Below are 15,747 nucleotides of genomic sequence, written 5' to 3' on the forward strand. Positions count from 1 at the left end.
TTCTCCCTCTGCCTGTGTCTCTGCCTCTCTCTCTCTCTCTCTCTCTCGCTCTCTCGCTCTCTCGCTCTCTGTCTCTCATGAATAAATAAAAAATAAAATCTTTAAAAAAAAATAAAATTAAATTAAAAAAGAAATTTAGGAATTAGTAATTTTTCCCTTTACTTATAATTTCAAGATATTATATTACTATTCCATGGATTCTATGTTAAATTCATGAATGGTATGTGACCTATACAAGCTTTTGCTATAGCTGAACTCTTCTATCTATAATTTTAAAAGACTTGATGAATTGCCAAATGACTAGCTGGGTTATGAAACCTATTTAGCCAACCACCCTTCCTACCTTCCTTCCATTCATTTATTTAACATTTATCTTACAAGATGCTGTATTTGCTATGAAGACACAAAAATGGATGAAACAGTCCCTGCTCTAAAAGATCTTATTATAGTCACTTAGGTGAGGTAACTTATATGCAAATGAGGCAGTTGCAGGAATGACTATGACAAAGAATGAGACAGAAAATGAAGTGCTTCCTGATTAAATATGCAGGTTACTTCTAGCAGGCAGCATTGATTATGGAGCAAGTAGTTAAGGTAGGGACTTGGGTTTATTCTTGAGGACAGGTAGGTTTTAGAAGGTAGAAATGTTGAATAATTGAAGTTATTATTCCAAACAGAGGCTACAGAGTGAATAAAATGCATAGAGCCCAGGCTTATCTGGATCACAAGAAGTAGTAGAAGAAAGAAGAGAGAAAAATGAGTCAAGAAAGAGAGATTAAAACTAGAGTTAGAAGGCCTTTAAATTAAAGGCTAAAATTAGAGTTCATATTAAAGGCATTGGGGAGTTTTGAAGGGTTTCATACTACAGAATGACAATCAGAGCCATGCTTCGGTTGTGGTGTAGAGGCTTTGTAGGAGAGAGGCTGACTTCCATAGTGGGGAGCCCTGGGGGTATGGGGAGACCAGGACAGTCTGAACCCAAGCAGTGACAGAAGAGAGACTTGTGGACATAGCATCAACAGGATTTGGTGACTGAGCAGACAAAAGTAACAGAATGGGTCAAAGATACCTATAGCTGCCGTCTGACTTGGAAAATGAAAATTGGAGAGATAAGAGGGAAAAGTAATTTGGATTTTTAATCCAGTTATTTTGGATTTAGTGAGTTTCTCAAGTAGCTGGAAATGTCAGGAGCTCAGCAGTGATATTTACCGTGAGTAAACTGTGTTGCTGCTTCTTGTTGCCCTATGAATCTAAGCAGTTTCAAAAAAGATTTTATCAACTTTTCACACTTAAAACAGCTATGTAAGGCTGCTTCACTATTTCAAATGACTACAAAGCAGTGCTTGATACAAAGATAGAGTTTCGGTTAGCAAGAAAGCGTTTCAGCGGTCTTCCTTTCTCCTTGGTTTACTTCTTCCCAGCATCTTACATCTGTGCTTTCCAGGAGTGCGCATCACCCACGGGTAGCTGCTGAACACTCATAATGTGGCCCATCTCAACTGACATGTGCGATAATTATAAAGATAGATCCTGGGTTTGAAAGAAGTGGAATGAAATAATGTAAAATATCTCATGAATAATATTTCATATGTGTTAAATGAGAATATTTTGGGTATTGTTTCAAGGCTCCTGAACAGCACCCTAATGTTAGGTGATTTGTTAGAAAGAGTCACAGGAATCAGCATGTATTTGAATACTTATGCTAAGATTTTTGAGACTGAAAGGATATGGGATCAACAAAGGAGAATTACTGTCTGATTCTGGAGAAATCCTCGCTTGGGCTTCCTTAACACTCACTCCCTCCCATGAAGAGCACACTATGCATGTGCATTTCTCCAACAACGAAAAAATGCAGAAGCATGCACAGTGTTTTGTGGAGAGAAGCCCGTTAGAGCTCAGCACCCAAGATTTTTATTGGGAGCCGGTCCCATAGGCACTCTCAGCCTTGCCTGTACCAAAATTGTAGACTCATAGCAGGAAAGAAGGTATTTGACATAAATGACATTGTTCATGCAACTCTAGGCCCTGTGAACCTTATCATCTGGGAATGGAGGAAAGCCAAGTTCCCAGTTGCCAAAGCTAAGGGCAGACCTTGCACACAGACCCTTCTAAAGGGAGCGACCTCAGTCCTGCTATAGTAACACTTCTCTGCACAGATATATTGGGTTAAATAAGCTATTAGTAAAATTAATTCCTCCTGTTGCTTTTTAATGCAGCTACTTCCTCACATTTTGGCTCACATTATATTTATTTTGGGCAGCACTGATCTAAACCTTAAATGCAAAATTCTTCTCTAATGTGTCTTAGTTAAGGTATTTCTCTATATACATTAATGATTTCTCCATCAGTACAGATATGAGAAGTAAACAGATGAAAAGCCTCCCTCAAGTGATGTCTTTACAATAATCACTAAATACAAGGCTGAGTTAAAAGTTGCAGTAGACTTAGCTCCATATCCTTAATTTGGCTTTATTATCCACGAAGAACAAGAAAACCATCCTTCCAAATAAAAAGTCATATATCTATGTGTGTATACATATATATACATATATACACATGTATATGATCAAAATAAAGGATTTTGTAAGTTTTTATGAAACAAAAGTCCCAGTTTGGAAGTCTCCTTGTAATAGGCACATTAGAGAGCTCCAAACAGTACATTTTTACATGCTCATCATTAAATCAAACTATTGAAACTCTTTTGTTTTTCTCTAAGGTATTAATGATTTGTAACTGTTATGATCCATTCATGAAAACAATCAACATTTTAGAAAAGACTTATAAAGGTGGACTAATTCTGCATGAGACACTCAATACCTACCCATCATAGATGCCAGAACTAAAATAACGTAAGTTGGCTAAAATGAATGATCTAGAATAGCAGTCAGTTTGTTTGACTTCTTCCCAAGCACTGAGTACTAGTATATGTCTCACTCTTTAAGACAGGATATGGTTTTAGGAAAATAATTTCTAGGACTACAGCTGTGAAAGCAGCAGAAGTTATTTTTGTTAGAATAAATCCATAATGTGATTTCAGTGACACACTGCCTACGGGGCCCCTGCAGGCCTCGTTGAAGAATAGGCCATCTTTCAGCATCATTGCCATATCTCATGAGAAGGGGAGGGAAACTGAAATCCTAACCCTTCTTTCTCATGCTATGACCCAGCAGGGAGGAAAGGGGGAAAGTAGAAAATCCTCAGGCTTTAAGTAGAAAACAGTTCATAGGGGAACCCTGCGTGGCGCAGCGGTTTGGCGCCTGCCTTTGGCCCAGGGCGCGATCCTGGAGACCCAGGATCGAATCCCACGTCAGGCTCCCGGTGCATGGAGCCTGCTTCTTCCTCTGCCTGTGTCTCTGCCTCTCTCTCTCTCTCTCTCTGTGACTATCATAAATAAATAAATAAAAAAATAATTAAAAAAAAAAAAAGAAAACAGTTCATAACTGGCACTATCTTTGCAATACTCTTTGTCCTTTACTCATAAATTCCTATAATTCAGCCATTTTTATAGTTTTTAACTGAAGTATGTCGTTAATATCCCATGTCAGTAACTGATACTTGGATTCTCTTTATAAACAGCTGTGCTTATCCACTGAAAATCCATAGAGCTTAATACAACTGTAATTATGAATATCATACATTTCTACAAAACAGTATCTGACTTTGTCAGTGTTGCTTTCTTTTTTTTTTTAAGATTTTATTTATCTATTCATGAGAGACACAGAGAGAGAGAGGCAAAGACACAGGCAGAGGGAGAAGCAGGCTCCATGCAGGGAGCCTGACGTGGGACTCAATCCCGGAACTCCAGGATTACACCCTGGGCCAAAGGCAGGCGCCAAACCACTGAGCCACCCAGGGATCCCTCAGTGCTGCTTTCTGATTGCCTTAAACAATGTGGTGAGCAGTTGTAAAGAATTCTGTAATAAAAACTGAGGCTGCTTTCTATTCACTGTTCAATCAGTGAAAAACTTGCCAGAAAAACCTGTCTTTTTTGCCCCTTTGAAGCCATAAAGAGACATCAGAATGTGGTCACACAATGTTCTGTAGATAAACTTAAGAGCTAATGATAGTTCGACTCAAAATCCGAATACCTAGAAGCCACAGTGCTGCTTAAAACTTCACCCAGCCTGCCGTGAAAATAGCTTCTGTTCCCTGTCCCCTCATCTGTGAACTGGATAGGACTGCTCAAATTAGAGGCCAACAGGTAATGTGATAGAGGGTATGATAGAACCATGCTGTAATATGGAAACCAAAGAGGAAACTCCAGTTTTCAAAAGTGAAGAATTAAAGAATGCTGTGTGTTCTCTAGGCCATTGGTTCTATTATAGTGCACACAGGGGGGTGATAGAATTTTATGATCTGTATGACAAAACTGAGGTGGATACACTAGCTAATTTTGTACTTAAATAAGATACCACCATACCTTTTCATTGGCTTTTCTGTCCTCAATCTGACGGCTTCTTTATGTAACTGATACCTTTCGTCCTTACAATAAGCTTTGAAACCATCAAGCATTTCTTAAGAACCATGAAATACTTAATGGTTTAAATGATACCACATAAGGGGCTCAGTCTCTGGGTAAATTCCTTACTGGTTATATACTTGATTCTTCTGAGAATAGAAGCATCAACATGATTGAGACCACTAATTTCATAGTCTCATGGTTTTAGAAGTCTGAAGTACCCTGTAGTCCATCCCATTCGTTTAAAAAGAGGAAGTAGAGACCCAGGAAGTTAGTTAAAACCTTAAAGTAGAAGGTTAACTAATAACAGAAACAATTTTTATTAATTATAGTCCTTTTTTTTTTTTCTTCTCTCTGCTTCATAGCACTATTTCCCAAGTTACAGTTCTTAGCTATTTTATTTTAGATTCTTGAGTCATGAGAGCCACCTAGGGGTTATTATACTTGAACTGGAGTGGGTTAAGTAATCAGCAAATTAGCAAACCTACAAGTTTTGTGCAAGAGAATATTTAATTGTATATAGAAAAAAACTCATGCCTGAACTCAGTTTACAGTGGGGAGGAAGAAGGGATGGACAAATCCTAGTTCATAGTGATTGACCACAGGTTATTAGCCTACTGAACTGGAACTCAGGTGAATATTACTTTTTGGGTATTCCGCCTTAAGGAAAGATTACGTTTGCTCTCTCATTGCAAAGCAATCTTGGACTTTTTTTTTTATTTTGTTGTAATTGAAGAATAATTGATACTCAGTATGGTATTAGTTTTAGTGATTTGATATTTACGTATATTATGAAATGACCACCACAGAAAGTCTAGGTTCTATCTGTCACTATCCAGAGTTGTTACAATATTGTCGACTATATTCCCTGTGCTGTACGCTACATCCCGAGGACTTATCTATTTTATAACTGGAAGACCGTTCCTCTTACTCCCCTTCCCCTACTTTGTCCGGTCTCCCCACCCCCTTCCCTCTGGCAACCATCAGTTTATTCTCTGTATCTGTGAGTCTTTCTGTTTTGTTTGTACATTTGTTTTGTTTTTAGATTCCATATATAAGTGAAATCATACATATTTGTCTTTCTCTACCTTATTTCACCTAACAGCACACCTTAGGTCCATCCATGTTGTCGCAAATGGCAAGATTTCATTCATTTTTGTGGCTCAGTAATATTCCATTTTACATATGTGCCACGTCTTTATCCATTCATCCACAGACGAACACTTAGGCTGCTACCTTATCTTGGCTATTGTAAATAATGCTGTAATGAACAGAGGGGTGTGTATATCTTTTTAATTAGTGTTTTCATTTTCTTCAGGTAAAGAGTGAAATTGCTGAATTATATGGTAATTCTATTTTTAACTTTTTAAGGAACCTCCATAATATTTCCACAGTAGCTGCACCAGTTTGCATTCCCGCCAACAGTGCACAAGGGTTCTCTTTTTTCCGTGTCTCCACTGACACTTATTTCTTGTCCTTTTGATAATAGCCATTCTGACAGGTAAAGTGATACCTCATTGTGGTTTTGATTTGCATTTCCCTGATGACCAGTGGTATTGTGCATGTTGTCCATTGACCTATATTATAAGACTAATAAATATTTGATAAATATCACATTGTGTTTTAGGGTTTCCTGGGGTCCCAGTAAACACCTATTTTTACAGCCCATTTTCAGAGCCAAATTGAGAAATAGACAAAGGGGGTCAAACAAGTATACTAAACTGTTTGTTGACCAAACTGTCAGTTTTATTACTGATAATGCAATTGGACAGTGTGGTTAGGTATTCTAAAGCTTCCTGTGATTGTAACCTCAAGAGAGAGCTTTCTCTTTAGAGGGAAAAAAAATACTAAATTAATTGATTTGATAAGATTCATTGTATGTTTATTTTTTAAAGATAATATTTAGAAGAGAAAATCTAGTTATTAGTCCTGTAAAATTTTAGATTTTTCTTTTCATCTTGAAAAGAAACTTTTAAAAATATAAAAAATATTTGAGGTCTGTTAGTATAGTAGAGAGGCATAGGCACTCAGTTTTCCTTCCTTGATGAGACATGTATCTTAAATGTAGAATATTTTAGACAGGAAGTACATTTTGCTCGATTATATTTTTGGAAGTCACATGATTAGTTGATTTTTTTAGGTGCTTCTGTCAATGTGAGAGAAAAGCTGTCATGCTTCTTGACTTTCAGATTCTTGTGTGTGTATCTTTACCACGAAATACGTATTATTACTATGTTGGTACTTTTATATCCAGTCTAGGACTTTACTTCTTAACAGAAGTAACCACACCAAGTCATAATCTAGTGTAACAAATATTTACATATACAAGGAGTAGTGTTACAAAGAAGCACATCTAGAGTATGACAGGAACACAGGAGTCAGAGGGCCGCATTTTGGATGATCTTGAAAGATGACCAAATGTTGACCGGGGAAGGGAAAGGAAGAGACATTTCAGGCTGAAAGAACAGTTTATACAAAATACAAAGTTACATAGTATACATTCCATATATCTTTATTGTTTTAAAAACTTTTAATTTTGAAATCCTAGGAAGTGATTTTTTTTTCTGGTAAAATCTACATAACATGAAATTTGCCATTTTAACCAATTTTAAGTGCATAGTTCAGTGGCATTGTGTACATTCATATCTTTGTGCAACCATCACCACTATCCAACTCCAGAACTTTTTTATCATCCCTGACTGAAACTCTGTCCCATTAGACACCCCCAATCCCCTCTCCCACAGGGCCCTGGTAGTTATTGTTCTCTTTTTTCTCTCAATGATTTGACTGCTTCAGGTACCTCATATACCTGAAATCATAGAATATTTGTTCTTTTGTGTCTGGCTGCTTTCAAGCGTACTGTCTTCAAGATTCTTCCTTGTTGTAGCATTTGTCAGAATTTCCTTCTGAATTTTAACCCTGAATAATATTCCATTTGATATGTATATACCACAGTGAGGTATATACATATCAAAGGTTATCCATTCATCCATCAACGACATTTATTTAGGTTGTCTCCACCTTTTGGTGGAATAATGCTGCTGTGAGCTCTGAATAATGCTGCCATGAACATTGGTGTGCTAAGTGTTTGAGTTCCTGCTTCCAGTTGTTTGGGTATGAACCTAGAAGGGGAAGTGCTGAAACATATGGTAATCTGTGTGCATTTCTGAGGAAACTCTGTACTGTTTACCAGAGCAGCTGTACCATTCATTTGACATTTCCCCCAGCAGTGCACCAAGGGTCCCAGTGTCTCCTCACCCTCCCCAACATTCTCTTTTAACATGTTGAAAAAAATTTACCAGGCTATGTACTAGCTCCATAAGCACCATGGTAACTATATTCATATTCTCGTTATATTAGAAATGACATTTGGCACCCAGCTTAAGTCAAGTTTTTACATGATAAAAAAAAAAAGTTTTCGCATGAGACCATATCAGACAGCTTTGGCCTTTGTCTTACTATTTCTATAGTATGGGGTGTATTTGTGGAACAAGTTTAAACATAAATGCACTGGAATGAGTTCTTAGTGACAAACTTTTCTTCTTTCCTGCAGCTCCCTGCACAGGTAGCACTTTCTTTTGCCACAGCAACATGTGCATCAATAATTCTTTAGTCTGTAATGGTGTTCAGAACTGTGCGTACCCTTGGGATGAAAATCACTGTAAAGGTAAGTGCGCTGGCAAAGTCCAACCTTTCTGAGAGAAGAGTGGCCATTGCCCTTCATTAAGAAAGACTTAAAATATCCTTTTCTGTAACTGTGCTCAGCATAGCTGCTTCAGCAGAAATGGAAACACATAATATAAATGTTCCTTTAAATGGATCATAGACTTCTAGAATGTGGTGAATGCAAGGAAAAATACTTATTCTCAATGAAAGCATTCTTTTTTTTTTTTTTACAAACTATGTTTTTTATCTTAAATTGTTCAGAAGTCTACCGTAGTATTTCCTGCATTATTTTCTTATTCATATTGTAAAGATATTTTATTCTCAGAATAATTTAGAAATTAACCTAGAGAGATCCCTGGGTGGCGCAGCGGTTTGGTGCCTGCCTTTGGCCCAGGGCGTGATCCTGGAGACCCGGGATCGAATCCCACATCGGGCTCCCGGTGCATGGAGCCTGCTTCTCCCTCTGCCTGTGTCTCTGCCTCTCTCTCTCTCTTTCTGTGACTATCATAAATAAATTAATAAATAAATAAATAGAAGCTCTGGTCACCTTTTTTTTTTAAATTTTTTTTTTAATTTTTATTTATTTATGATAGTCATACAGAGAGAGAGAGAGACAGAGACACAGGCAGAGGGAGAAGCAGGCTCCATGCACCGGGAGCCTGATGTGGGATTCGATCCCGGGTCTCCAGGATCGCGCCCTGGGCCAAAGGCAGGCGCCAAACCGCTGCGCCACCCAGGGATCCCCTCTGGTCACCTTTTAAAAAAAAAGAAAAAAAATTAACCTAGAGTAGTAGTATTTTAAAAATTATATAGAAATAATATTTAATAAACATTGATGGATTCAATCTTAAAAAGCAGTAAAAGCAGACTTAAAAGAACTGCTGGGACGCCTAGGTGGCTCAGGGCGTGATCCTGGAGCCCCAGGATCGAGTCCCACATTGGGCTCCCCATAGGGAGCCTGCCTCTCCCTCTGCCTGTGTCTACCTCTCTCTGTGTCTCTCATGAATACATAAATAAAATCTTAAAAAAAAAAAAAAAAGAACTGCTTTGTTTAATTTTATAAAATTTCCTCTACTTTATTTCCAGTGTCTGTCTAAGGTAAATATGACTTGTGGTAATAGTTGAATATCTACAGACATTATCAAATCACTGTCTCAATCCTACAGTTTACCTGCCTTCTATTCCCTGAGAGTTGAGTAAATATCTTACTATGAAAAATTAATGTGATCTGATAGAACTGTCTTAAGTACTTGACATGAAGTATTTTCAGGTAATCATTCAAATGGTAGGTTGTGATGAATACCTCGATGGGTTAGCCTGATTACATTAGTCCCCTCTTGCTGACGGCCATCAATAGAAATACCGTGGATGTACTTAAAGGTGGCCAAACATACCACAGAGCAGAAAGCTAACTTGTTAGAACAAAAGTGTTTCTTTTAGCATTTTCTTTACATTCATGTTTTTATTTTGTTTTTATTTTTTATAAGATTTTGCCTATTTGAAAGAGTGAGTAAGCCTGAGTGAGTGGAGGGTCAAAAGGAGGGGAAGAAGCAGACTCCCCACTGAGCAGGGAGCCCGACCTTGGGCTCCATCCCAGGACCCTGAGGTCATGACCTGAGCTGAAGGCAGACGCTTAACTGATTGAGCCACCCAGGCACTCCTAGATTCGTGTTTTTAGTTTGGTTTGCAAATTGTAGGCCTTCGTGTACCTTCTGAGTAAAGAACCAAGTCTTTTTTCTTTTATGTAATCTAACTATATTGTGATTGGTTAGTTAAACTGGAAATCATCATAAGATTGTTTTATTTGTTTAAAAACTGAATTTTTGGGCAGCCTGGGTGGCTCAGTGGTTTAGCATCGCCTTCAGCCCGGGGCCTGATCCTGGAGTCCCAGGATCGAGTCCCACATTGGGCTCCCTGCATGCAGCCTGCCTCTCCCTCTGCTTGTATCTCTGCCCCTCTCTCTCTCTGTCTCTCATTAATAAATAAATTAAAATCTTTAAAAATAGATAAATAAATAAATAAATAAATAATAAAAACCGAATTTTTGGGACACCTGGGTGGCTCATTGGTTGAGCATCTGCCTTTGGCTCGGGTCATGATTCCGGGGTCCTGGGATCAAGTCCTGTATCGAGCTCCCTGCAGGGAGCCTGCTTCTCCCTCTGCCTATGTTTCTGTCTGTGTCTCTCATGAATAAATAAATAAAATCTTTAAAAAAAAAAAACCCACATTTTTAATGGTATCATCTGTAGTGTATTTGACCCACATGTCCTGCTTTACCTAAAAATCCCTTACCAATTCATGACAGGACTCATTAATGAATTTTGAAAGCCTTGTTGTTTCTCTTTCTGCAGAAAAGAAAAAAGCAGGACTGTTTGAACAAGTCACTAAAACCCATGGAACAATCATTGGCATCACATCAGGGATTGTCTTGGTCCTTCTCATTATTTCTATTTTAGTACAAGTGAAACAGCCTCGAAAAAAGGTCATGGCTTGCAAAACTGCGTTTAATAAAACTGGATTTCAGGAAGTGTTTGATCCTCCTCATTATGAACTGTTCTCACTAAGGGACAAAGAGATTTCTGCAGACCTAGCCGACTTGTCAGAAGAACTGGACAGCTACCAGAAGATGCGGCGCTCTTCCACTGCCTCCCGGTGCATTCACGACCATCACTGTGGGTCGCAAGCATCCAGTGTCAAACAGAGCAGGACCAACCTGAGTTCCATGGAACTGCCTTTCCGAAATGACTTTGCACAACCACAGCCAATGAAAACGTTTAACAGCACCTTCAAAAAGAGTAGCTACACTTTCAAACAGGCACACGAGTGCCCCGAACAGGCCCTCGAAGACAGAGTAATGGAGGAGATTCCTTGTGAAATTTATGTCAGGGGGCGAGAGGATTCTGCACAAGCATCCATATCCATCGATTTTTAATCTTCTACTAGAGGGGACATGAATTACTAAGTGTGTACGTACGCAGCCTACAGAGCACCCATACTCTTCTGTCAGAACCAGGAAGACCTTCATTCCCACTAACCCACTGTAATGGTGACGCTTTTATTGTCTCAGGCAGCCTGTATGTTAAACCAACCAAGGGACCTACTCCAGTTCACGAACAAAATGATAGTCACTTATTGCTTGGTGTCACACACACAGAGTTCCAGTGAAAGAGCATTTGAAGAGGGGTGTGCTGGTGCTGAGCCAGGCGCAGGCTGCCTGTTAGGCTTAGCAACGAATACTGCTCTGGATTCATACAGCTTGTCAACATTTTGATCCCACAAGTTTAAAAATAAGATTTGTCCCTGCATTCCTTTTGTTTTTCTTTTCTCTAAATTTAATTTGTTTTATAAGTCCATGATTTTACCATTTTGGTTTCTTACATAAATATAAATGGTTAATGTACCACACATATTTCAATACAGGCGTTTGTTCTAGAATTTGTCAAAATATAACTCATTACTGTGGTACGTGCCAGTGAAGACCCAGAGTTCTGTTTCACCCATCTGTTTCTTCTTGACTAATTTCTATATGCTGCCTTTTAATTACTGGATCCTTAGTCTTTATTTTTTGTGAACAGTGGATGATATGATTTATCACCTTTAAGTCATATTTTGTCTTATACTAGAAGATTTCATAATCCTAGGATGTATGCACCCTTGCCAGTTATGACTAAAAACTTGAAAAATATTAGAACTTCTAGAAATCCTTTGAAATTTCCCAAATTTGGTCAGATGCAGTGGTAGCCCATTCATTCACTTTGGGGGAGGCCTGTTTCGTTACAGCATTTCTCATCACCAGATTTGTGTTACCTGTTATTTTTATAAGAAGATGATTTTGCTCCCTTTGTATTGGTTTATGTTATGGAATATGGTAGCCAAGGTTGTATGAGAGTTAAAGAATTCCTAAGAAACTGTAAAAGCGTTCAGATTGCTTCTTACTTGGGACAATACATTTTTCTAGTTCTTACCAAGAATAACAACTTCCACTTTTTTTTAAACTGCACTTTTGACCTTATGTTTTTTTTATGGTATATAAACAATAATTTATAAACATGATATGAAAACTCATTGTGTTTTTTTAGACTTTTGATATTATTTGATACTGTACAAACTTTATTAAATCAAAATTAAAGACCTACATGACAGATTTCTTTCAGTGTTCACCTTAGTGGCTTTGTATACAAATATGCTGTGATGGAACTACGCATTATAACTTATTGTAAAGACCTTGGTAATGTGTACTTAAGCTTTTGTTTCCTTTTGTTGTTGCATTTAGTTTATGATGAATTTTTCACTATGTGTTATTTATTGTTCTAAATCACTACACAAGTCTTATATTAAAATATACATTGTTACATGATTCTTCAATCATGTTATTGCACTGAGCTTTTGGAACTTAAGATATATATGGAAAGGAATCTGTTTAACAAATTAAAACTAATACAGACATGCCATTTAAAAAGAGATAAATTCTCATTCTGATTTTTTGTAGTAAATTCTCATGAAATGAGAAATTGAAGTTTCACTGAATTTCATTGATTTTTTTTTTTAAGATCTCACATCTATGGGTTTTCTCAGGTTAGTGAAAACTGAGACCTTTAAATATGATACATATAAAATTACCCCTTCAAAATGTTTCTTATATCACATTTTTTATTTTTTTAAAGTATATAATAATATCCAGGAGATATGTAAACCTGTAGATAGTATATTCATGATTTAATTTTTTTAAAGTCAGCATAATTTCCTATTTTAAAAATACAATTTGGAAGGTAGAAAGACTTAATGAATGTAGTATTCATTGAACTAAAGAATCAGAGCCAGATTAGATAGACATTCTTTCAGTAGCTATGTTGAATAGGCTTTCTAGTAGTTAGTAGCCAGCCAACACTTGAACAGCATAGTAAATATTTAATATAATAACTGTGATCTCATTCTTCATGATGGTGAACGAAAATAGCATATTTTCTATGTAAAATTATATCCGTTATAAAAACAGCTATTAAATCCATCTTTAACACCTACATTATAGTAGAAACTAATACAGTATGCTTAACTACATTAACTATAATCACTTGTAACTATATTTTTGTTTTTGAAATTTGTATTCTATATTCTTTTAAAAGGGCATGAAGAGGCCTACAAAATAGAGCCTTTAGAGAAGACGTTTAACATTAAAACAGCACAGAACTACGTAGCTTCAGGCAACTCCACATAGCAAGTGAAGCTTGGACAACAAATTTGGTTCTAAATGTTCAGGCTGCTAAAACGAATGAAATAGTTTTTGTTTTTCACAGTCGAGAACCCAAACTTATCTGCAGAGGCTAGTTTTCTCTTCAACTAAAGAAAGAGGATCTTTATATAGAACAACATTTCCTCAGAATTTAAAAAAGTTGCAAAATGCAGAGAAAAGTCAGAATGGTAAATCTTTATCTAGTGAAGGCACGTCTCAGTATGGTCTAGGATCATCGGTTTTTGATCAGTCTCTGCAGGGGTAGAACTAAAGAGTCAGATGATCAGTATTAGTTAAGCCAGCCTTTAACTGCCATATACTGTATGCCTTCACTGAAGTATAGATGGGTATTAGGCCTCATTTGTTTTTTAGTTAAACACTTATTTGGCAGTACACTATGGGAAGAGGATGGAACTATTTTTCAGGCATTATTACCGTCAAAATGCTAATTGCTGTAGGTAGAGTCTTTCATCTTTGAGCTTAGTGGGAAACTTTACAAATTGTTTACTAAAGTAAAAGCCATAATAAATTTTAGTAATGGAAGATGAACTTTAGCCATCTTGTGGAAGCTATTACACCCTTCACAGAGAATGTTGAAGCCAGTTGTTAAACATAGAGTAGAAAATGCAAATGTGGAGGTAAGAGTATCTGCAAGTCAGGAGCAGCGCCTAGGACATCTCTGCAATACTGTCGTGACCTCTCACCTGCGAGCCCAAGTTCAGCCACAAGTTATCAACACTCAAGTGCCCACGGATTGCAGGAAACCTATGAATCCCAACATCTAAAGTATGTACAAATAAAGTGTGATGTACCTTTTATGGGGGGAAATGTTCAACCTAAAGTTTTGACAAAAAGCAAAAGATTTTCCACATTTCACATCACAAAAGATTTAAAAGTCTCCTTTGACTTGTTAACAGCTTTTATGTCTGTCTTTGTCATGTTTCATGTAATTATTAGGCATTAAAAGAACCTCCTAAATGTCTGCTTCTGAACATTTTTATAGTTCTGCTATTATCTGATGAGCAGTGCGCTTTCTGGTTTCAGGGGTGTGTCACCTCATCTCTTGATGAGACAAGACAGAAGGAAGGCCTCGTGATTCCAGGAGTAATTTCAAAGGGGGTTATGCCCTCTCACAAAATGGTGTCGGCTGTGTTGTTCATGATTAGAAGGGACATTGAGTTGGGGGCTTTTTAAGATCCAAGAAAGATGATCTGTTCTAAATTCATTAATGAGAATTCTGAGGCCCAGAGAAAAGGAGTACTCGCATCTCAGAACCAGTCCCATGCTCTTGGCTGTTTTTTCCCTGCCTTCGCTGGCTAGAAGTTTTAAAGGTCAAGCAGTTCTAAACAGAAGCCCAGATGTTCCATGTAAGCTTGTCAGTCATTCTGATTTAAAGTGTAATTTATTCTATAAATTTTTTTCAAAGCACTTTACCTTTTTTTTTTTTAATCTATGTAACGCTATTCTACAATTTTATTGCCATGACTTCTTGGCATCTGCAAACTGCAAGACAATTACTGTGAATTCTTAATAAACAATGTTAACAATTTATAGGCTTGGCATTAGATAAAAAGAGCTTTGGTGTTTTGGTTTTGTGATCTTTTTAAAATCTAACGGAAACAATGTATACTCTAGAAATTAAAGATTTGTGTGCTATATCTCTTGAGTTTGGAGAATGATTTGAGTTCTGAGCCATGATGACAAGTTGACCTCAGATATCTTTTTTAGGTCCCTACAAAATCAATTTTCCATGTTTTATATGCCTCAACAAATTAAAAATTCTGAATTTGCTTCTTTTAGTAATTCTTTCATATATTTCTGTGATTGGTTTAATGACTACAAAAGCCCAAGAAGCTCATGACTGGGGTGCATGTTTAGTGGGTACTGTCTTGAGTACATTTTTTTTTTAAGATTTTATTTCAGAGAGGGGAAGGTCTGAGTGAAAGGGAGAGGGAAAATCTCAAGCAGACTCCATGCAGAGCGTGGTGCCCAACGCAGGGCTTGATCTCACACCCTGAGATCATGGCCTGAGCCAAAACCAAGAGTTAGATGCTTAACCAACTGAGCCACCAAGGCACCCCTTGAGTAAATGTTTTTTTTAAACCAATGGAATTTTTAGAGATGAATGTCCAGACCACACAAGAGAAGCAGGCTCCATGCACCGGGAGCCTGATGTGGGATTCGATCCTGGGTCTCCAGGATCGCGCCCTGGGCCAAAGGCAGGCGCCAAACCGCTGCGCCACCCAGGGATCCCGTCTTACATGTTTAATCCTGATTGACACTTCACAGTAAGGAATATGATCCTTGAACTGGAAATAAAACTTGTGTGTTAATTTCCTTGCCTGTCTCAATGGCCACGTCTCCAGAAGGGGCAAAGAATACTTACGTCTTT

At 37.5% G+C, this 15,747-nt stretch overlaps 1 protein-coding gene across 2 annotated transcripts in view; it reads left to right on the forward strand.

Annotated features, from left to right (window-relative positions):
* Positions 1 to 15,146, forward strand: part of NETO2 (neuropilin and tolloid like 2) — a 57,412-nt gene extending 42,266 nt beyond the window's left edge. For both annotated transcript variants that reach the window (XM_041767753.1, XM_041767754.1), the window contains exons 8-9: positions 8,013 to 8,126; positions 10,477 to 15,146. In XM_041767753.1, coding sequence (XP_041623687.1) covers positions 8,013 to 8,126; positions 10,477 to 11,057 — 695 coding nt within the window. In that variant the 3' untranslated portion in view covers positions 11,058 to 15,146. The remainder of the gene's footprint in view (positions 1 to 8,012; positions 8,127 to 10,476) is intronic.
* The last annotated feature ends 601 nt before the right edge of the window (positions 15,147 to 15,747 follow it).

Source organism: Vulpes lagopus, chromosome 8 (assembly GCF_018345385.1).
Source record: "Vulpes lagopus strain Blue_001 chromosome 8, ASM1834538v1, whole genome shotgun sequence".
Classification (NCBI taxonomy): Eukaryota; Metazoa; Chordata; class Mammalia; order Carnivora; family Canidae; genus Vulpes; species Vulpes lagopus.